The 19,701-nt window shown below is 31.2% G+C and overlaps 1 protein-coding gene, 1 long non-coding RNA gene and 2 other non-coding genes across 4 annotated transcripts; all 4 read left to right on the top strand.

Annotated features, from left to right (window-relative positions):
• The first annotated feature begins 2,260 nt into the window (after positions 1-2,260).
• Positions 2,261-6,844, top strand: LOC100805864 (uncharacterized protein At5g41620). Its single transcript, XM_003548385.5, has 3 exons — positions 2,261-3,002; positions 4,143-4,271; positions 5,160-6,844. Exons 1-3 carry the CDS (start codon positions 2,586-2,588, stop codon positions 6,591-6,593), a joined length of 1,980 nt encoding a protein of 659 aa, XP_003548433.2. The 5' UTR covers positions 2,261-2,585; the 3' UTR covers positions 6,594-6,844.
• Positions 6,845-9,487: 2,643 nt separating this feature from the next.
• LOC100781804 (uncharacterized) lies at positions 9,488-10,574 on the top strand. Its single transcript, NR_151597.1, is given in 1 exon segment — positions 9,488-10,574. It is a non-coding gene; the product is annotated as an uncharacterized lncRNA (long non-coding RNA).
• MIR156AA (microRNA MIR156aa) lies at positions 9,569-9,755 on the top strand. The gene has a single exon (NR_126711.1). It is a non-coding gene; the product is annotated as a microRNA MIR156aa (primary transcript).
• Positions 10,575-12,911: 2,337 nt separating the features above from the next.
• Positions 12,912-13,096, top strand: MIR159C (microRNA MIR159c). The gene has a single exon (NR_048603.1). It is a non-coding gene; the product is annotated as a microRNA MIR159c (primary transcript).
• Positions 13,097-19,701: the final 6,605 nt, after the last annotated feature.

Raw genomic sequence — 19,701 nt, 5'->3', positions numbered from 1 at the left:
GAAAAAAAATAGAACATTAAGTAACCATAATTTATGAGTTCCTCATAAAGCTTGACAATCTGAGGGAAGGTGAACGTTGCAGCACAGAGAAAAAAAAATGGTAATGTATTACATGCACTAGCACTACACAACATTACCCATGCATGTTGGATATGTAAAAAGCTATGTTGTTAATGTCAGTTGGGAGCAAAGTTTTAGACCACAACAATCTATTCAAGAAGGAAAAGGATGCTACTTCAAAAGCAGTTAAATAATTATTATTGTGGTCCCCTAATGAAATTAACTTGGGAGCGCGGGTTGGGAGTTCGTAATAAATGCAATTATCCGATTAGTTACCATGAACATAGGTGTGATGGCAATGCCACTGTTCAATTAACCGTCTTGGGTGGTAAGCATATATTGTCATTGATGTTGATTGCAAGACAGAAAAAAGGGGGTGATAAGTTTGCAAAAGGTCTACCCACAAGGGCACAAACCCCCTCTATGAATAGTAGTACCATTTTGCATGGGCTTTTCATGATAAAAAAATGAAAAAAAAAAGAAATTAATTTCAGAAGTTGAAGCAATTGCTAAAGGTATAAATTATAGGGAAGATGGACCACAATCTCCATCTAGTTCATGGCTTCATGATTATGAGGATCACAAGGACCATGTGCAACATTGTGGACCCAAATTAGTGGACCATGTTTGCCTAGCTTAAGCCCAAAATCGGTGCACTGACCAGGACAACACAACATGAATCCAAAGACCTATACATTCCAATATCTCCAGAAGCCGCATGCTAAAAAGTTTTCAATCTTCCCTAAGTCAGACATTTTAGTCATAATTGCATGCATAAACATAGTTCTTGATGAACAAATCCAAGACCCAATTGATCTTCTAGATTCCATAGTATAGCTTTAGCTTATGCTTAGATTAGATTAGCATGAAAGAAAGCAAAATGACAAATTCAAAATTGGATCACATACCATAACTTTTGGCTTTTTTTCCCCTACTTCCTTCCTCTTTTCCACTCCTTGTTTTGCCTCATGACATCTTATGCTCGTCTAGTACCTACAGGTTAGGAGTTAGGAAGGACACACACCTTAAAAAAAGTCATATAAAATCAGAAAAAAACGAGGAATCTATCCATCATTATAATGAGACTGGAATGTCAGTCCACTTCAATTTTATTTTAGCATCCTATGACATAATTAATTAAAATCAAATTTGAGTAAGTACTTAGTACTCACGTACTTATATGTTTATTAATTCGGTTATTAAAATTACCTTTAATAAAAACTGATATATATGTATACCTCATTATTTTAAAAATTTATAATAAATTAATATAATATTTTCAACATATTATTTTCTTAAAAAAACAGTATATTTTGCTTTTAAAAAAACGGTATATTGTACGAATGTTGTTCTATAAAAAATAAATTCCAACTAAAAGATTTGATAAAAACTCAGTTTTTTAAATGATGATTTTACAAGCATCTAGTCACATTTAAAAATAATTAATAGATTTTATTTTAAATATTTTAATTTTAAATTCTTAACATATTTCTTTAAAACAATGTAATTTTTTTGTGAGAATTTGCTCATTTAATTATGAATATAAAACAAATGTGTAAATATTCATTATATCTTATAAATAAATAATATATACATTGATAATATAAATGTATTTTATATATTGTTATAATACATACCCTATTAAATTCATATATAATTTTAAGGGATAAGATTATGTTATTTATAATTTAAAATATGAATCTTAAAAAAAAAAGAGATTTATGACGGATGCTAAAATCGAAGATGTTAAGATGCTGAGGCATGAGGAAGCAGGGGATTTAGGAATAACTCCACAGATCAACCACGTTTATAAATTTTCTCGTACCTATTTACATATATTCAATTAATAATTCTTCTCAATTAAAATAAATTTTTACCAAACCACTGTATTTAATACTATTAGTCCATTCTTTTCATGATAAGAGAACATGATTTATGTCAACTATAGGTTCAAAAATTAATTTCATTGGCAATATGTCATTTGGCAGGTTTAAAATTTTTTTACAATAAAAGTTAAACATAAATTTATTCGTTAAATAAATCATTATATATATATAAATATAACAAAATCTTATATGACTAAGTTAATTTTATAAATTTCCTCTTAATCCATTTGTTTTTGGTCCTTGTTCAAAAAACATAAAAAAGAGAAAACAAAACAAAAACATAACACAAACAATTTAACAGAGAGGGGGACAAAGGTAGCCAAGACAAGGATGCTGGGGATAAGAACTCAACGACAGTGGACCCAATTAAGAAGGAACTGCTGAGGTGGCTAAAATTTTGGGAACACTTAAACTGAGGTAACTTCGTTCAGGAAACGGGCATAGAAGAAGACACAGAAACGGAAACATTGTCAACTCTGAAAAAAGAAGAAAAAAAGGAAGCACTTCAGGCTTCAGCACTTGAATCAAATTGTTAAGGGGAGGCAGAGAGAGAAAGAGAGATCTGAAAAAAAGAAATAAAATATGGATTTTTTTGAAATTTGAACAAAATGGGTTCAAGAGAGAGAGAGTGTGTGTGAAATGGATAGGAGAGAAAAAAGTTTAGAGGGAGGGGACAAAAGGGGTTGTGGATTAATGGTGGAAAAGTTGAGGGAAGGGGTTTCGGTGGGGAAAAAGGGAGGGCCTAGTACTCCACCACCCACATGGAGACTTGAGCAAAATGGTGGTGATAAGGTTCAAGAGTTTCTTAACTTTTCCACTTCAACTCTTTCTGCTAGAAAGCTCTGTGCCAACCTCTGGGAAGTTCTGCCCCACCACCAACAGCAACAACAACACACCCCACTTGTCAAAATGAACAAGCTTGGCACCACCCTCCGCCGCCGCCGGAGCCACCGTAACCGCCGCCGCCGGAGCCAACACCCTATGGACACTGGCTCTGAAGTGAACAACAACAGCCAATTAGCTGAGCCTCCAGGCACCCCTTCTGATTCTGATCAGGTTTTGTCTCAGTTCATGTTTTCCCCTTGCAGAAGTGAAAAAAAAAATGCCCTTTCTTTCCGATTAACTTCTTGTTTTTTGTTTTTGGAAAGATTTTTTTTTCTTTCCCATGTATGATTTGGTTTTGTGCTAGTTCAGAAGAAGTGATTGGAGGAATTTCTACCCTTGACTTTTGTTGTTTCTTGCTGGCTTTAACTTCACCACTTCTTGTTGTTGAACAAGATTTTGCTCCCTTGGGATCTGATTTGGTGGGTAGGGTGTCCCATCTGCTTCACTTAGTTCCATCACACACATATACGTGCCTAACTTTTTCTTTAAAGTATTTTTTTGAATAAGTTTCTCCCCATCATTTTGTTGAGTTCCTTTCTTGTGCCTTAGAAAGGGAAATTTCAGTTAAAATTTGGTAATGGGCTTGGTTTGTTACTTTATGTGTGTCTTCAAGCAAGTGGTTTGGATGTAAAAGAAATTGTGATTTAACTTGTCTTATTGTAGAATTATGCTGTTGACCTTCTCTTTGTACCTTACTTAGATTAGATGGTTTTTACTCATTTTACATTGCTTTATTATCCACTGGTTTCCTTCCTTGCTTGCTGAAAAACTGCTTTAATTTCTCCTTAGATGGTTTACAATTTTCATCCTTGTTGGTTGTATTCATTACTTCACTTTATATTCATTGCCTAAAACTATCGCAAGTGTACTGCTGTTTAGATGTGTTGAGATTCTTTGTATTGTGTAATTTCTAACTGAAGCTAGAATAGGTTATAAATCAGCTAGGAGCTTCTTATGAAGAGGGGTGATTCTGTCCATATAATTGCATTCCTCTGTGCTTCAATTTGGCTAGAATATGATCTATTTAATTTCTTTCCCTGAGATTCCTACCTCACCTTTAGTTGACATTGTTCCCATTGGTTGTTAATAAAACTCTACATATATCGCAATTAGTCAAAGGAGTACCTGTACTGCTTTTAGTTGCAAAGTAGCTAGCATCATGCTACTGAATAAGTGAGAAAATAGAGATTTTTAAATATTCAGTTTCATTCTTGAAGTTAAAATTGTGGTCAGCATTTTTGGATAGAGATCTATTGTTTAATGTTTTATTTTTTATTGAAGGACTGACAGTTTCCCTATGCCTTATTGCAGCTGGCATCATCTGCTAGTAGCTCGAGGAGGCATGTTGCAGCATCACCTGTTCAGCACCATGGATCAGTGGAAAGAAATGGCTGTGCTCTACAGCCTGTATCCCCTGCCTGCTACAGTAGCTCAGAGGAAGTAAGCATATTTTTATCCATTTGAATCTTGAGCAGTTCAATGTCAGATTTTCATTGTTCCTAATAAATATTTAATTACTTGGCAAGTTGTGATGAGTTTTGAAGTTTTATAGCTTTTAACATATTGCTATATATATGAATTTTTAAATGATAAGGATACTGACTTTACCCTTTCGGATTCTTCAATTTTGCTTCTCATCTGTTCTTGTCATCAGCTTTTTCTTTGTAGGGAACATTATTTCTTAACTCTGGGGGGTGTCAGCTCAGTTTTAGGAGCATTATTTCTTATGACATTCATGTGAAACATTTTGCCCAAGAACAAATTTTGTAAAATCTAGTAGTATCAAAGCAGGAGACAGAACAATGATTCTTCATATGATGGGAAACATATTCTGGTTGTACGTATATGTCATTACTGTATTGTGGACATATTGAAGCTAATTCTGCATGATTGAAATGATTCTCATAATCCATTATTAAAGGAAAAAAGTCAATGATTAGATCAGTTTGTTTTTGCTCTTTAGTTTATTAAGTCATTGAACATGTATTCCTCAATTTTCTATCTTGATTTTTGAGTATTCTTACAGCATTTGTTTAAGTTGTTTAACTTGAAATTTTATGGGATTAAATGATGGATTTATACCAAGATAATCTTCAACAACAATCTCTAATTAATTTGTAAGATGATCACTTTGTTGATGATTTCTGAGTTTTTGATTTGATGCCTTGAAGTTGATTAGCCTGAACTTCATACCTAATTTATGAGTCTTGATGTGTATATTTTTTGCATCTCTCAGAAACATTCTGTAGACCTGGCAATGTTTAAAATGTTTTTTCATCTTTTGGAGATGGTATAAAATGATGTGAATGCTATTTGCATAAAAAACAGGTGACTTCATATAAATGTACAGTAACCCCCACAAGTTCCGTAGACTTCAAAGGTAGAATTGGAGAGTCAAGTTACAATCTTAAAACGTCCAAAGAATTACTTAAGGTACTCAACCGTATTTGGAACCTTGAAGAACAGCAGGCATCAAATATATCAGTAGTGAAAACCTTAAAAATGGAACTAGATCGCTCTCGGGCACAGATAAAGGAGTTACTACGAGAGAAGCAAATGAATAGGCATGAAGTAGAGAACTTGATAAAGGAAATTACAGTTGACAAACTTATTAGGAAGAACAAAGAACATGGTAGAATTAAAGCTGCAGTTCAATCAATCAGGGAAGAGCTAGAAGATGAGAGGAGGCTACATCAGCATTCAGAAAGCCTCCATCGGAAGCTGGCTAGGGAGCTTTCTGAAGTGAAGTCTTCCTTCTCTGGTTGTTTGAGAAATCTTGAAAGAGAGAGAAAAGCACGAATCCTCTTGGAGAATTTGTGTGATGAGTTTGCCAAAGGAATAAGAGACTATGAACAAGAGGTACATTCTCTTAGGCGGAGTTCTGAGAAGGGTCAGGGTCAGGTTAAAGGGAATGATAGCCTTGATAGGCTAATACTTCACATTTCAGAAGCTTGGCTTGATGAGCGCATGCAGATGAAGCTAGCTCAATCTGACGGTGGTCTCATAGAGAGAAATTCAATTGTTGACAAGTTAGGTTTTGATATTGAAACATTTCTTCATGCCAAACGATCAGTTGATTTGAAAAAATATGGATACTCCTCCCCAAAGGAGCTCAAGGAAATTCACCCTTGTCAGCAGTCATTGGATTCCTTCCCACTAAAAGAGGCTGGAAGTGCACCTCAAAATATGGCTCAGGAAGATTCCATTGACACCAACTTTTTTGAGCCAAAAATGGCTAATGGTGAAGGACTCCAAAATATCAGCTCCAGACTGCAAGCAAACATGAGCAGGAACATATCATATGATGATAATGAGAGGTTTTTTGCTGATAGGAAATCGAGCGAAATGGGAGAAGACAACACAGCTCTACTAAATGAAGAGACCAGACATGATCCACAAGAGAGTGATATACCCTGGATCCTAAGAATGAGCTCAAGTCACAGGCCAGATATCCTGGTTGCAAACAGTTCGATGTCATCAGAAGGTGATAAAGTTTATCCCGAGAGTATTTGCAAGGAAGATTCTTGTGTTAAGTCTGCAGTTACAGCTAATGGTAGTCCTGCAAGACTGTGGAAATCAAAGTTGTCTGCTTCGGATTTTGACAAATCTGAGTCTTCTACCAAATTGCCCAAGGGAGTAAAGGAAAACACACTGATGGCAAAACTCCTTGAAGCGAGATTAGAGGCACAGAAATCTCGCTCTAGAGCCAGCAAAAGCACTTATGGATCAACTAGAGAAGCTTATAATGAGAATATGGAATAGTACTGTAGGATCTTTCATCAAATTCTAGTAACCATTTTGTACACATGAATCTTTTAGCTATTTACATGGTTGGATGGAAATCAGAGTTGTATCCATTATGTAAAAGATGTTTGAAGTCACTAGTGATCTGGGGTATGTAGAATTGACCTTATTTTCCAAAAATCCACTAGCTATATAGCCCGGAATCATGACATTGAATCACAATCCCATGTGTAGAAAATCTGAGATCATAAATTTTTGTTTACTTATTACTATTTTAGAGTTTATAGATATGTCTTAATAGTGTAAAACCTCTTTGTATTACCATCCAATAAATTTAACTATGTAATCTTGTCAACATACTCATTAAAAAAACTTAAAATAAGTTGTTTTCCTTACGTCTCCTTTGCACAATCTCTATTTTGGATGTTTTTCTTACGTCTCTTATAGTCTTATATATAAGACGTCGTCGAAAAGGTCACATTTTAAGACGGTTATGTCGTCAAATTGTCTTAGAATAGTTCTCATTTTAGGATGGTTGTGATGCCTAAATCATTTTAGAATAACTTCTAATTTGAGACGATTATAACATTATAATTGTCTTACAATAGTTCTTATTCTAAGACGGATTCAATGTCATAACCTTCTTAGAATAGGAATTATCCTAAAATGATTTAGACATCACAATCATCTTAGAATGAGAATTATTCTAAGACGATTTTGATGTCATAATCGTCTCAGAAGAAAACGTTTTTAAGACGATTAACAAACCATTGTCGAATGTGGTGTGACATTCGACGACGTTGGCTACAATGACGAATTGACAATGAAAAATCGTCGTGGAATGTCAAAAACAATCGTCATTGAATTTGCATTTTTTAATAGTGATATATGCCCTATAATGTTGGAATCTATATTCAAAGAGAAACTGTTATTATTTGTGAAATGTTGGAATCCATATTCAAAGAGAAACTGTTATTATTTGTGAAGGGTGCCGATTGCTGTTAAGTGATTAACACAAAAAAGACTGAAATCCACCACCCAAATGCTTCCTGCATTTCCTCTATTTCACTCTTCTTTAACTCTCTCCCTTAGCTCTCATCCATTATGCTTTCTTTTCTTCTTTGTTGTATTGTTTACCACTTTTTTCCTTCATTACAATGTTTTGCATTAGCTCTTCTCATCGAATCATTTCACTGAGCTTGCACATTGTTGGTCTTATGATTCCAAGTAATTAGCCTTACTATCTGATAATTCAGTAGTTCCACATTTTGTGTATTCCTCCTTTGTTCTTATTGTCATGAGTGACGTGATAGAAACATTTCTGGGCACTTTTTTTTAAGGAACAGGTATTGGAAAAAACAATTTTAGATGAATTAAAAGTTTGAATATCTTAGGCCTCTCAATTTCCTCCATAAAATTTACATACATATCCCAACTTTGAAGTTTGGATACCATAAAAATCAGAAGGGCAACTTGTGTGTCAACAAATTTTGCACTTTCTAACACTAGAAATTCAGCAGGGATGGGAGAGCTTGTTTCATGAAAATGTGCGACCGCAAGAATGGATTTTCTGATGGCATGTAATATCTCATTATTTTATTATATATATTTTTTTCTCGATTGTTCCAATTTGAGAACTGAGATAATTCAGTTTCAAGCACTTTTCAAGTTTTGATGGAATGATATAAACAGTTCAGTATTCACTTATCAGTCAAATTAAGACAATGTCCAGACTTCAGAGCACAAAAATTACTAGATTAGTCCTCCAATGTAGCAATTTCTTACAAATTCTATTATTCAAATAGAACAATCACCCAGCATAAAAGTTGTCCTTATAACCTTGGTTGGATACACAACCAAGAACTGTGCAAAAAATTGAGACAAAAAATAAGTCAAATTCGTACACGTTGAGCATATTATGGACACAAGCACCACGAGCAGGAAACAATATTGAGCATATTACTCAATTTGTTAACAAGCTTGTTCACTTGGCACTTAACTGAAGTCACATATTATTTATAGCATCAGAAAAGGTTCACAGTTTTCACAGTAAAATTACTATTTATATAAATCTACGAAGACGTGAATTATGCCTTAAATTGCTATCCTTGACAACAAACAATCACTTGTGCCATTAGTTAATTTGGGATTAGTCTTTAGTGTTTTTTTTATGAGATATCCTGAAAAAAAAAAAAAGCAGGAAACGGTTGATATAATTGAGTATGCAAGTTTGGTAAAAACAAAAAATTGAGTATGCAAGTAACTTTATTTCCATGTTGACTTTGATAGGGTGATCCTAACTGCGCTAAATATTTTAGAATCCGAAATTATTAATGTACAGTTTTTATTTTTATTTTTATTTTTTTAGTGAATTGCACAGTTTTTATTTGAAGAAGTATATCCGCAGATTTTTAATACGGACCAAGGCAAAAATCATGCAAAAAAATCAATATATGTAATATTTCAATATAAAAAACCGAGGGGAAAAAATAAATAAAAATGGACAAGATAATACTGTATGAGATTTAAAAGTAAAAAAACTGAAAATTAAGGTCAGATCTACATAATTTTATATGACAGAATTCTTATATAAATATTGAAAAAATAATTAAATGCGAAATCTGTCGATCATAAGTTTGTATTCCCACACAAGCTAGCATTACCAAAATGATGAATCATCATTACACTATCAACACGGTAGATCCTAATCAGACGATTGAAGGGAAAAGATCCCAATCAGCTGGAATCATCTTTAAATTAAATTTAATATAATGCTTCACCAATCCTCGAACATCAATATCTTGTTTTGAGATTATCTAATAAAATATTTTATGCTCAAATTCAATGGTCCAGATTACACATCAAGCCTAGGTCTTGGCCTATATAAACCCAATGTTGAAGAATTTCCAAGCATCACAATTCCCTCTTAACAATTGCATATATATTTGAGTAGTCCTTTTTTAGTTTAAACAATCAAGGATTTTGGGTATGAATAAACTCAAGTTGGAGCTCTCTGCACTCCAGTGTTGAAGGAGGTGATGGTAAACCCTAGCTGCTAATTCATGGTTACCTTTGGCTTCCCATAAGGAAGCATGTGAAAGTCATGGGTTTACATGAATATGGAGACGGGGTTGCCTTGATCTTTTGGTATTGGAGTGAAGGGAGCTCCGAATTAGGCCTTCTTAACTAAATACTCACTTTATATATTATATGCATGGTTTCTGAAAAACGGTTTATCATTACAATTTAAACTGCAACATAAATATTTTTATTTTCTTATTGTGATTGTAAGTACGGTTACATCAGTTATATTTGTGTATACGTAATTTCTCGAAATTTTAATGATGGCAACAAAATATCAACTTCAACCACAATCTAATATAAACCTTAGATTATATATATGCATGTCATGCTTTCATGGTTGCAGGTGTTATGTTTCACACCCCTCTTTTCATGTGTTTCTCTTTTTTATTATTTTTTTTATCTTTTTAATTTCCATGACATCATTTTGTAAATTTTGTTTAGCTTATTTTCTAGTTCTTATCTCTCTCCCTTTTATGGGTGTATATCCACTTGGTATGAGAAATAATTATTTTCCTACATACATATGTTGCTAATCGCATGTTGCGGGGTTTTTCGAAGGATTGGAAACCGAATAGGCGAGAAGAGTTGTTTTTGAATTGAATGAGACTGATCTTGTCAGGAACATCAACATGTTTCAACCTAGCTAAATCAAAAGTGAGTGAAGAAATGGAAAGCACGAGCCATCAACTGAAAAGAGAAAAATGAAACAACAGAGGGACAAAAATCTGTGCAGAAGTTCTTTAGAAGTTAATATGATATTGAAAGTATTTGGCGGAAGAGATTGGAATGTTTCTTGTCTTTACAGTCAAACTTTTAAAAGAGTCGAATATTCCTGCACCATACTTTATTTTTTATATTCTTGCGGATTGATAAAATTAATTCATTAATAAGATTCTTCCTATATGTTATTTTGAGATATTCATTTGCTCTAGCTAAAAGTTATATTTTTCATTTGGTAGTTTAGATTAGTGTTTTTTAAAAATAGACTGATCATTGAATTGATAAAGACATTGTCTCGCGATTTTATTACTTTATTTATAATTAAATATTCCAAAATAAGAATAATAATGAAATATATTTTTAATTAATATAATATATTAAAATAATAATTAAATAAATTCAAAAAATTAAGTAAAATTTTAAATTGATACTCCTTTAATTTATCTCATAATGACTGATGTTTAAATTTTCCCACATGATGAAAAAAATTATGATAAAAATATATATAATTAATAATAATCTATCAATATATCTCATATATAAGTCTTTATAAAATCTTTGAGGAACCTAGATTTAAAAGAGTTGTTTTTTATCCTTATCTTCATTTCTTTTAAATATAATAGTTTTAATGATTAATTAATTTTAATAATTAAATTTTAAAAAATAATTAATGAGAATAAAAGTAATTCTTTTTAGTTGTTGTTGGAATAACTTGATTCTCCAACCCTAATGATATATTTTTTATTCCTTACTTCTAGAAGTGAGATACCCAGTGAATTCATTTCTTATACAAAATGCCACACTGGCAATTTTTCCATCAATTACTCTGCTGTACATAACAAAATATGAGTGTGTAATTCACACTCCCAGAATTAATAGAGCAAAACATCCTTAGTCATAGTCAATTTAAAAATATTGCATATACTAGTGGTAGGATAGGACTGTGACATTTTCATAGCTAGGACATGACATCATATGGTATTCTTATTGTTCTTAAACACTTATAAAGTAATATTAACCTAATTGAATTATAGATAAATTCTTGCAACCATGTGGTTCAGCATGACTTATTCGATCCGATTTGAATAAAAACTATATATGTCGTTGGATTTTAAATTATTTCCCAGTTTAATAATTTGTTCTAAATTTAGGATTTAAAAAATTTATCCCCAATTTAAATATTTTCATTAAAAAAATGCTAACTAAATGGGCCTTCACTAATTAACAATTAATTATAAATGTAAATGAAATTAGTACTTTAAGAATAATTATTTTAATCAAATTAATCTAAGCATACACGCATGAAAACTATTGTTTTCTTGTCCAGAATGCGAGAAGGAATAAATCAGTTTAATATTATCAAGTTGCTATCAAGTATCAACCATTGAAAAGTACAATGAGCGGACAGGTTTGACTTGAAGTTAGAGTTACACAAATATCCTCTATAAAATACCTTATAGGCGGAATTCACTGATGCAGACTACATTGTTAATACTATAGTTGTTATTGTCTATCACCTACGTGTAATAACTTAAGGCACACAACTGGTATCACTAATAATGTGGGCTATGATTAGGGTATTTATAATTTCTTATTACATGTCACAACTCACAACTTTGTTTTGGATACATATAAACTTACGTCACACTATATATTATATACGATATTAACTTTTTATTTGCTTTATCGAATAATGGAAAAAAATTATAATAGGAAATAAAATGTAATATATATATATATATATATATATATATATATATATATATATATATATATATATATATATATATATGTATTACGAAGAACTAAAGTTTAAGTCAATGGGTACTTAGTTCAATTATTTAGTGGACCTTAACTCAAAACACGGCTTAAGTTATAAGTGTTGATTGAAAAAGTCAATATATCAATATAGAATTCTTAAGATGCACTTGAAAATAGGGAATCATACTTAGACTCTAAGTAAGGTCATTTTGTTATATTTTGATAAATGAGAGAAAAAAATATTTATTATTTTAATTGAAAGTGAATTTATTAATCTAAATGAGAAAATGATTAATTTGAAAGAATTATTAAAAATAACTACTAATTTAAATTAGGCAAGATTAAGCAACTTACTCTTTTAAATATGTAAAAATATAATTAATGTAAAATCTGTCAATCATATGTTGTATTCCAACACAAGGACCAAAATGATGCATCATCAATACACACTATCAACTATAGATCCTAATCAGACGATTGAAATGTAAAGATCCCCAATCAGCTGGAATAATCTTTAAACTAAATTTAATGCCATGCGCTTCACCAATCATCGAACATCAAGATCTTGTTATGAGATTTTCTAATAAAATATTTGATGCTCAAATTCTATGGTCTAGATTACACATCAAGCCTAGGTCTTGGCCTATATAAACCCAATGTTGAAGAATTTCCAAGCATCGCAATCCCCTCTCAAGTTCTTAGCAAATTGCATATATGTATTTGAGTAGTTCTTTTTTAGTTTAAACGATCTAGGATTTTGGGTATGAATAAACCCAAGTTGGAGCTCTCTACACTCCAAGTCTGAAGGAAGTGACGGTAGACCCTTGCTGCTAATTCATGGTTACCTTTGGATTCAGATAAGGAAGCATGTGAAAGTCATGGGTCTGCATGAATTTGAAGACGGGGCTACCTTGATCTTTTAGTATTGGAGTGAAGGGAGCTCCGAATTAGGCCTTCTTAACTTAATACTGATCAATCACTATATATTATATACACGATTATTTTTGAAAAATGGTTTGCAATCACAATTTTGACTGTAACATCAATATTTTTACTTTCGTACTATGATTGTGATACGGATCATCATGAAACAGCACACGCTGATGATTCTTCGGGTATTGATCATTGTTGTATACTCCTTCATGGTGATCATTAGGACAATATTTCATATATAGAAGCTTTCTTTCAATCATTATATATTTGTATAACAAAAGCCAAAAATGAAGCAACACCTCCCACAATAAGCATGACACAAATTATAATTGGAAGAAAGCTTCTGTTATGTATTTGAAGTATTGTCCCAACGATCACCATGAAAACAATTGTCAATAATGTTTAAATTAAATTTCATGCAATTGTTAAATTAAATTAAATTAAACAATTGTCCCAACAATCTTTGTTTGAGTTTTTCTAATAAATTATTTGATTCTCAAATTTAATGGTCCAGATTACACTTCAAGCCTTGGTCTTGGCCTATATAAACCCAATGTTGAAGAATTTTCAAGCATCACAATCCCCTCTCAAGTTATTTTTATTTATTTATTTATCATCAAATAGGAAAAGAGTTGACAATAGAATGACAGGTATAAGCAATACCCGAATACAAAGCAGCTACTGGAAGATCCCAACCATCCTAACCCCTTAGCCATGATAGTTAACATTATTAATGTTAAAGCAACATAAATAAGGGTTGACCACAACTAGATGAATAAGAGTAGGATTAGATCAACCCTATCAAGTTCTTAGAAATTACATATATATAATTGTGTAGTTCTTTTTTAGCTTATCTTCTAGTTCTTATCTCTCTCCTTTTTATGGGCCTATATCCACTTGGTATGAAATGATTATTTTTTAATATACATATATATGTTGTTGATTGCATATATGTGACAGGTTGCATGAAGGATGGGAAATCATAGAGGCTTGAACAAATGCTTCCAGTTGTTTTTGAAGTGAATCTGTGTGATCATATCAGCAACATGTCTCAACCTAGCTAAATCAAAAGTGAATGGGAAGCACGAGCAATCAACTTAAAAGAGAAATGAAACAACAGAGGGAAAAAAATCTGCAGAAGTTCTTTGAATTGTTAATATGATGATATTCAAAAGTATTTGGCGAAAGTGATTTGAATCTTTCTTGTCTTTCCAGTCAAACTTTTAAAAGAATCGAATATTCCTGCATCTTACATTTTTGTTTTTGTTTTGCCGATTGATAAAGTTAAGGGAAATGATATTGATAGAGCTTATTTTATTGCTCAAAAACCAATTAAAAAGAATTCTTCCTATATGTTTTTTGAGATATTCGTTTGCACTTGTTAATTAGCACCAAAAAAGTTAGCCGATGATGATTGCCTAGCAGACATGGTAATGGCTAAGTTAGCTGACACCGAGTTGGTAGAGGACAGAAATGTAAAAGTCACGTGAATAATCGTATTATCTGAAAGTTGGATGGTCTGAGAAATGTGGCTAGGAGCATTCAGATCGAGCAAGCTAAGTGAGTGATTGTAAACCTATTAGGCATCATCTCCTAAACTTTAGGGATATTAAATTTGACATTACAGCTGATTGTAGGTGTTTTTATCCTTATAAATAGGATTTATCAAAATGTAAAACAAGTCCAAACCTTCAATCAAACAAAATTATCTTTTCTTGTTCAATCTTTTACGATTTCCTTAATTAATTAGCTGTTTTTGGCTTTCTTTTATCACAATTCATTTTAGGAGTAGTCTAACATAAAAACTTTAATTTATCAACGGTTAGAATACTCTTTGAAGTGGATTAAAAATTCAATCAAGGAACATAATTTTTTCCCTGATTCAATCATTACAAGGAAGTTAATTGGTGTTAGCCAACAAAATGACTAATTCTATTTTACACCAACAACAGTAAAAATTATATTTTCATTTGGTAGTTTCGATTAATGTTTTAAAAAATAGATCAATCATTGAATTTACAAAGAGATTGTCTCGCAATTTTATTACTTTATTTATAACTAAATCATACCAAAATAATAATAATAATAATAATAATAATAATAATAATAATAATAATAATAATAATAATAAAGTATGTTTTTAATGCAATATGTTAAAAAAATTAGTTAATATAAACTTAAAAATATAATTTAAGTAAAATTTTAAATTGATATAAATCAAGCATATGCTTCCTGCTTCCTACAAGATAAAAAATTATGATCAAAATACTATAAATATATCTCATATACAAGTCTTTATAAACCTTATGAGGAAGCCAACTAGATCTAAAAGAGTTATTTTCTATTTTTATCATTCATTTTTATTAAATATAATAATTTTAATGATTAAGTAATTTCAGTAATGCTGAGCAAAAAAAATAACTAATTTTAATAATTATATTTCAAGAAATTGATCGATGAACATGAAAAATAACTCTTTTTGAGTTGTTGGAATAACTTGGTACCTCCTCAACCTTAATTATATATTTTTTATTCCTTACTTCTAAAAGTGAGATATTCGTTGAATTCTTTTCTTATACAAAATGCCACACTAGCAATTTTTCCATTAATTTTATTCTGGTACATAACAAAATATGAGTGTGTATTTCACACCCTCAGAATAGATAGAGCAAAACATCCTTAGTCATACTCAATTTAAATTGAATAGACTGGTACGATAGGATTGTGACATTTTAATATAGGACATGAGATCATATGTTATTCTTATTGCTCTTAAACACTTATATAGTTAAGATAAACCTAATTGAATTATAAATAAATTCTTGCAACCATGGTTCAGCAGGACATATTTGATATATGTCATTGCATTTTAAATTATTTCCCAGTTTAATAATTTGTTCTGAATTTAGGATTTAAAAAATTTATCCCCAATTTAAATATTTTCATTAAAAAATACTTACTAAATGGGCCCTCACTAATTAATAATTAATTATAAACGTAAATGAAATTAGTTTAAGAATTATTATTGTAATCAAATTAATCTAAGCATACATGCATGAAAACTATTGTTTTCTTGTGGCCAGAATGCGAGAAGGAATAAATCAGTTTAATATTATCAAGTTGCTATCAAGTATCAACCTTTGAAAAGTACAGTGAGCGGAGAGGTTTGACCTGAAGTTAGAGTTACACAAATATCCTCTATAAAATACCTTATAGGCGGAATTCACTGATGCAGACTACATTGTTAATACTATAGTTGTTATTGTCTATCACCTACGTGTAATAACTCTAAGGCACACAACTGGTATCACTAATAATGTGGGCTATGATTATAATTTCTTATTACATGTCACAACTTTGTTGGATACAAATAAAGTTACGCCACACTATATATTATATACGATATTAAGTTATTAACTTTTTATTTGCTTTGCCGAATAATGGAAAAGAGATTATAATAGGGAAGAAAATGTAATAAAAATTACGAAGAAGTAAAGTTTAATTAACTCAAAACACTGCTTAAGTTGTAAGTGTTGACTAAAGTCAGCACCAAAAAATAGAATTCTTAAGATGGAATCATACTTGACTCTAAGTAAGGTCATTTTGTTATTGCATTAAAATAGGACAATATTACCTTCTAGAGGCCTTGAGCTCCATGTTACGTTAGTGAATTTTGCCCATCTCAAACCCCTATAAGCAATATCATTGTGGTAGTTATAAGCATTTAATACATAACACCACTTTAGTGAAATCATTACTAACGTGTCAAAATGCCTTTTGTACGTAGTCACCCTTTGTCGATGGCATCTTAGTCGTGTTGGAGAGTTATAGCACCATTAGAAGATCTCAAACCTCAGTCCATGTATGTAGGGTTCACTTTAGTCAACATTACCCAAAGGCCGACCAAATTCAATAGTTCCATCTCATACACATCATTGGTGTCGTATGTGATATACTAGTAAATTCAATTCCTATCTCAGTATGGCCAACACCAAACGCCAAACTACTTGAGGTTGAGGCCATTATGGAAGCTCAATTTGATTATGAATTTCAGTGTTTAGTTTTCTTTAATGCTAAAAAAGGATAAGTTAATATAAAAAAGGTATAAAGTAAATAAAAAGTTTGACAAAACTATTAAAATTCATGAATAGGTACAATATGCAAATGAATTAACGTCAATAATTAAAATCCAAATTAAAATCATATTATAATTTTTCAATCGAATTTATTAAAAATGGAAATTTTAATTTAGCAACCAAAACTATTCTTACTTAATCGGCATCTAATTTGCGACCGGATTCATTTATGATAACATTGGATATGGAATGATTAATTTAGCGACTGAGTGATTCAGTCGCAAAAATATTAATATTAGTGATTGGAGAAATATTTCGGTGGCAAACCAGTTTGCAACTGAGTTCTGATGCAGGCTAATTTGCAACAAAGTAACAACTTATTTAGCGACCGAATTTTATAAATTTGTGACCACTTTTGCTATCACTAATGAGTTTTTTTTTTGGTGAAGGTTCATTCACCACACAATCTCAATGTTTCTACTCTATATCGGACTTTGACACCTGTTATATGTCTAATTTGCAAAATTGTGTATGAGATTGAAACCATATATATAATGGTTGATTATAATCGACTTTAAAAATAAATTGTCTAGTTGTGATAACTTTCGAAGTCACTTCAATCACTTGTCAATGGATTAGAGTAACATGTAAAGAAAGATAGAGTATAAATTGTCTAAGAATCAAATGTATCATCAACAATATTGACTATTTTTGCTTAGCTAAATTTGATCTCTTTCTTATAACTCAACACACAGTTAAAATGACTTTATGACTTTAATTTGTTTAACGTTTCATAACAGAAAAGAATAACTCACATAGAGATTCTCACACATTGACCAAGTTCATCTCATAGCTTAAAGAGACATTGAAAAGTTTTCTAGGGAGGTTCTATGTACAAGGACAAGACAACTTTGGTTCTGAATTTTTCTAATGATATCTAACTCCATATTGTGGTAGTGCTAATTAAATGGTCACTTTTTTTGTTTTATCTTTGTGTTAGGAAATACATAGCAGCGTACGTGGAGGAATTCAGAGTCTGAGTTTCATGGTATCTAAGTTAGGAGCAACATTTACAAGAAGTAGAGATTTAATTTACTCCCTTACATTAGCTCCTCAAGCAGTGAATGAGAAAGAGCAAAATGAGGTACATTATATCTAGGCAAGGGGTCGAAGTTAAGACCAATATCAAAATTCGAAGAAAAACAATGGTTTTTATGAGCTCCAAGGAGGGAGTTGATACTAAGTTTAACAATTATGCCCTATTGGTATTGAATCATGCTCAAGTATATGACGAGGCTTATTCAACCAAATTCTAGTAGGTCCAATGCCAACTACCTTTAAGGTCAAGACACATCAGATTAAATATGAAGAAATATTGTGTATTTCGTGATTATTATTAATTATAACGTGAGGATAGTTTAGTTTTAAATTTGTAATACTCTTTAATTAATTTATTAATTTATTAAAACACCAGTAATTTTTGTGCATCATCTATTATTTGAGCATCGACATCATTCATCTCAATTGAATCAAATCACAACATCTAAGTATAAGCAATGAAATAAAATAATGCACCTCATGTTATTACAACGTATAATAAGATCATCAAAGTATTTCAAAATTTTGAGAAAATAGGTGTAAAATCAAGTCTAGTGTGTCATTTTTAGCTCTTCACACATTTCCTTATGTAAAAGCAACCTATAATAAGATAATAGTATTACAAATTATAAATTATTGCTATGGTCTTGCAATGTTAGAATTATTATTTACTAGTAGTAAATATATGTGCATTTTTAGTTCTTCACACATTTACTTATATAGAATATATTTTTCACTCGTATTAAGCTAATTGTTGTCTTAGTAATCTTGTGCTTGGTATTAAAGCATGAGATAGTGGATTCAAATCTCACCTTGAATATCATTTTGCAATTTGCAATTTCATTTTCGAGCACCACATCAGCATGCTAGCTAGTACCACGTTATCTTTAGTCTGTCAACAAGATCGGTCTATGTTTAATGACGTTAAAAATTTGATGATAAATTAAGTGTTAGACTGAATCATTAATTATAAAAGTGTGAGAACTTGATTTAAACAATTGAAAGTAGAATTGGATTAATTAATTAAATCACTGATTTGATAAAATATAAAAAAAATGATATATTGACGCCACCACCATATGAAGGAGGAGCCTGAACCGCATTTCTAATCAGGTGAAACTTGTCCCACCTTCCACTACCGGAGAAGCTTTAAGAAGTTGGAACAAGTAATTCTAAGCTAATAGAGTTTCGAATTAGTGAGTCGTGACTGTTATTATTGAAAGAAAAAGAGAATTTGCTTTTGACGTAATGTTTTAATGAATGTGACAAGACTACTCGATCTATAGTTTAAAACTGTTTTTTAATCACCTAAAATAAAATGGATGAGAGGCAACCATGAACGCACTAATTGTTATAAAAAAAAATCCATGGATGCCTAGAGCATCACCATTTGAGCATTTTTTTATACATTTTAAAAGAGTTCACCATTATATATTACTAATTTTTAGTTTTTA

Source organism: Glycine max, chromosome 16 (genome assembly GCF_000004515.6).
Source record: "Glycine max cultivar Williams 82 chromosome 16, Glycine_max_v4.0, whole genome shotgun sequence".
NCBI classification, from domain to species: Eukaryota; Viridiplantae; Streptophyta; class Magnoliopsida; order Fabales; family Fabaceae; genus Glycine; species Glycine max.
This window is presented reverse-complemented; position numbering and strand designations above follow the sequence as displayed.

Excerpts from the sequence above, each read along its gene's own strand:
- LOC100805864 (XM_003548385.5), top strand. The coding sequence starts at position 2,586 with ATGGATAGGAGAGAAAAAAGTTTAGAGGGAGGGGACAAAAGGGGTTGT. Across the intron at positions 3,003-4,142 it reads CCCCTTCTGATTCTGATCAG|CTGGCATCATCTGCTAGTAG; the intron begins GTTTTGTCTCAG and ends GCCTTATTGCAG. Across the intron at positions 4,272-5,159 it reads GCTACAGTAGCTCAGAGGAA|GTGACTTCATATAAATGTAC; the intron begins GTAAGCATATTT and ends CATAAAAAACAG.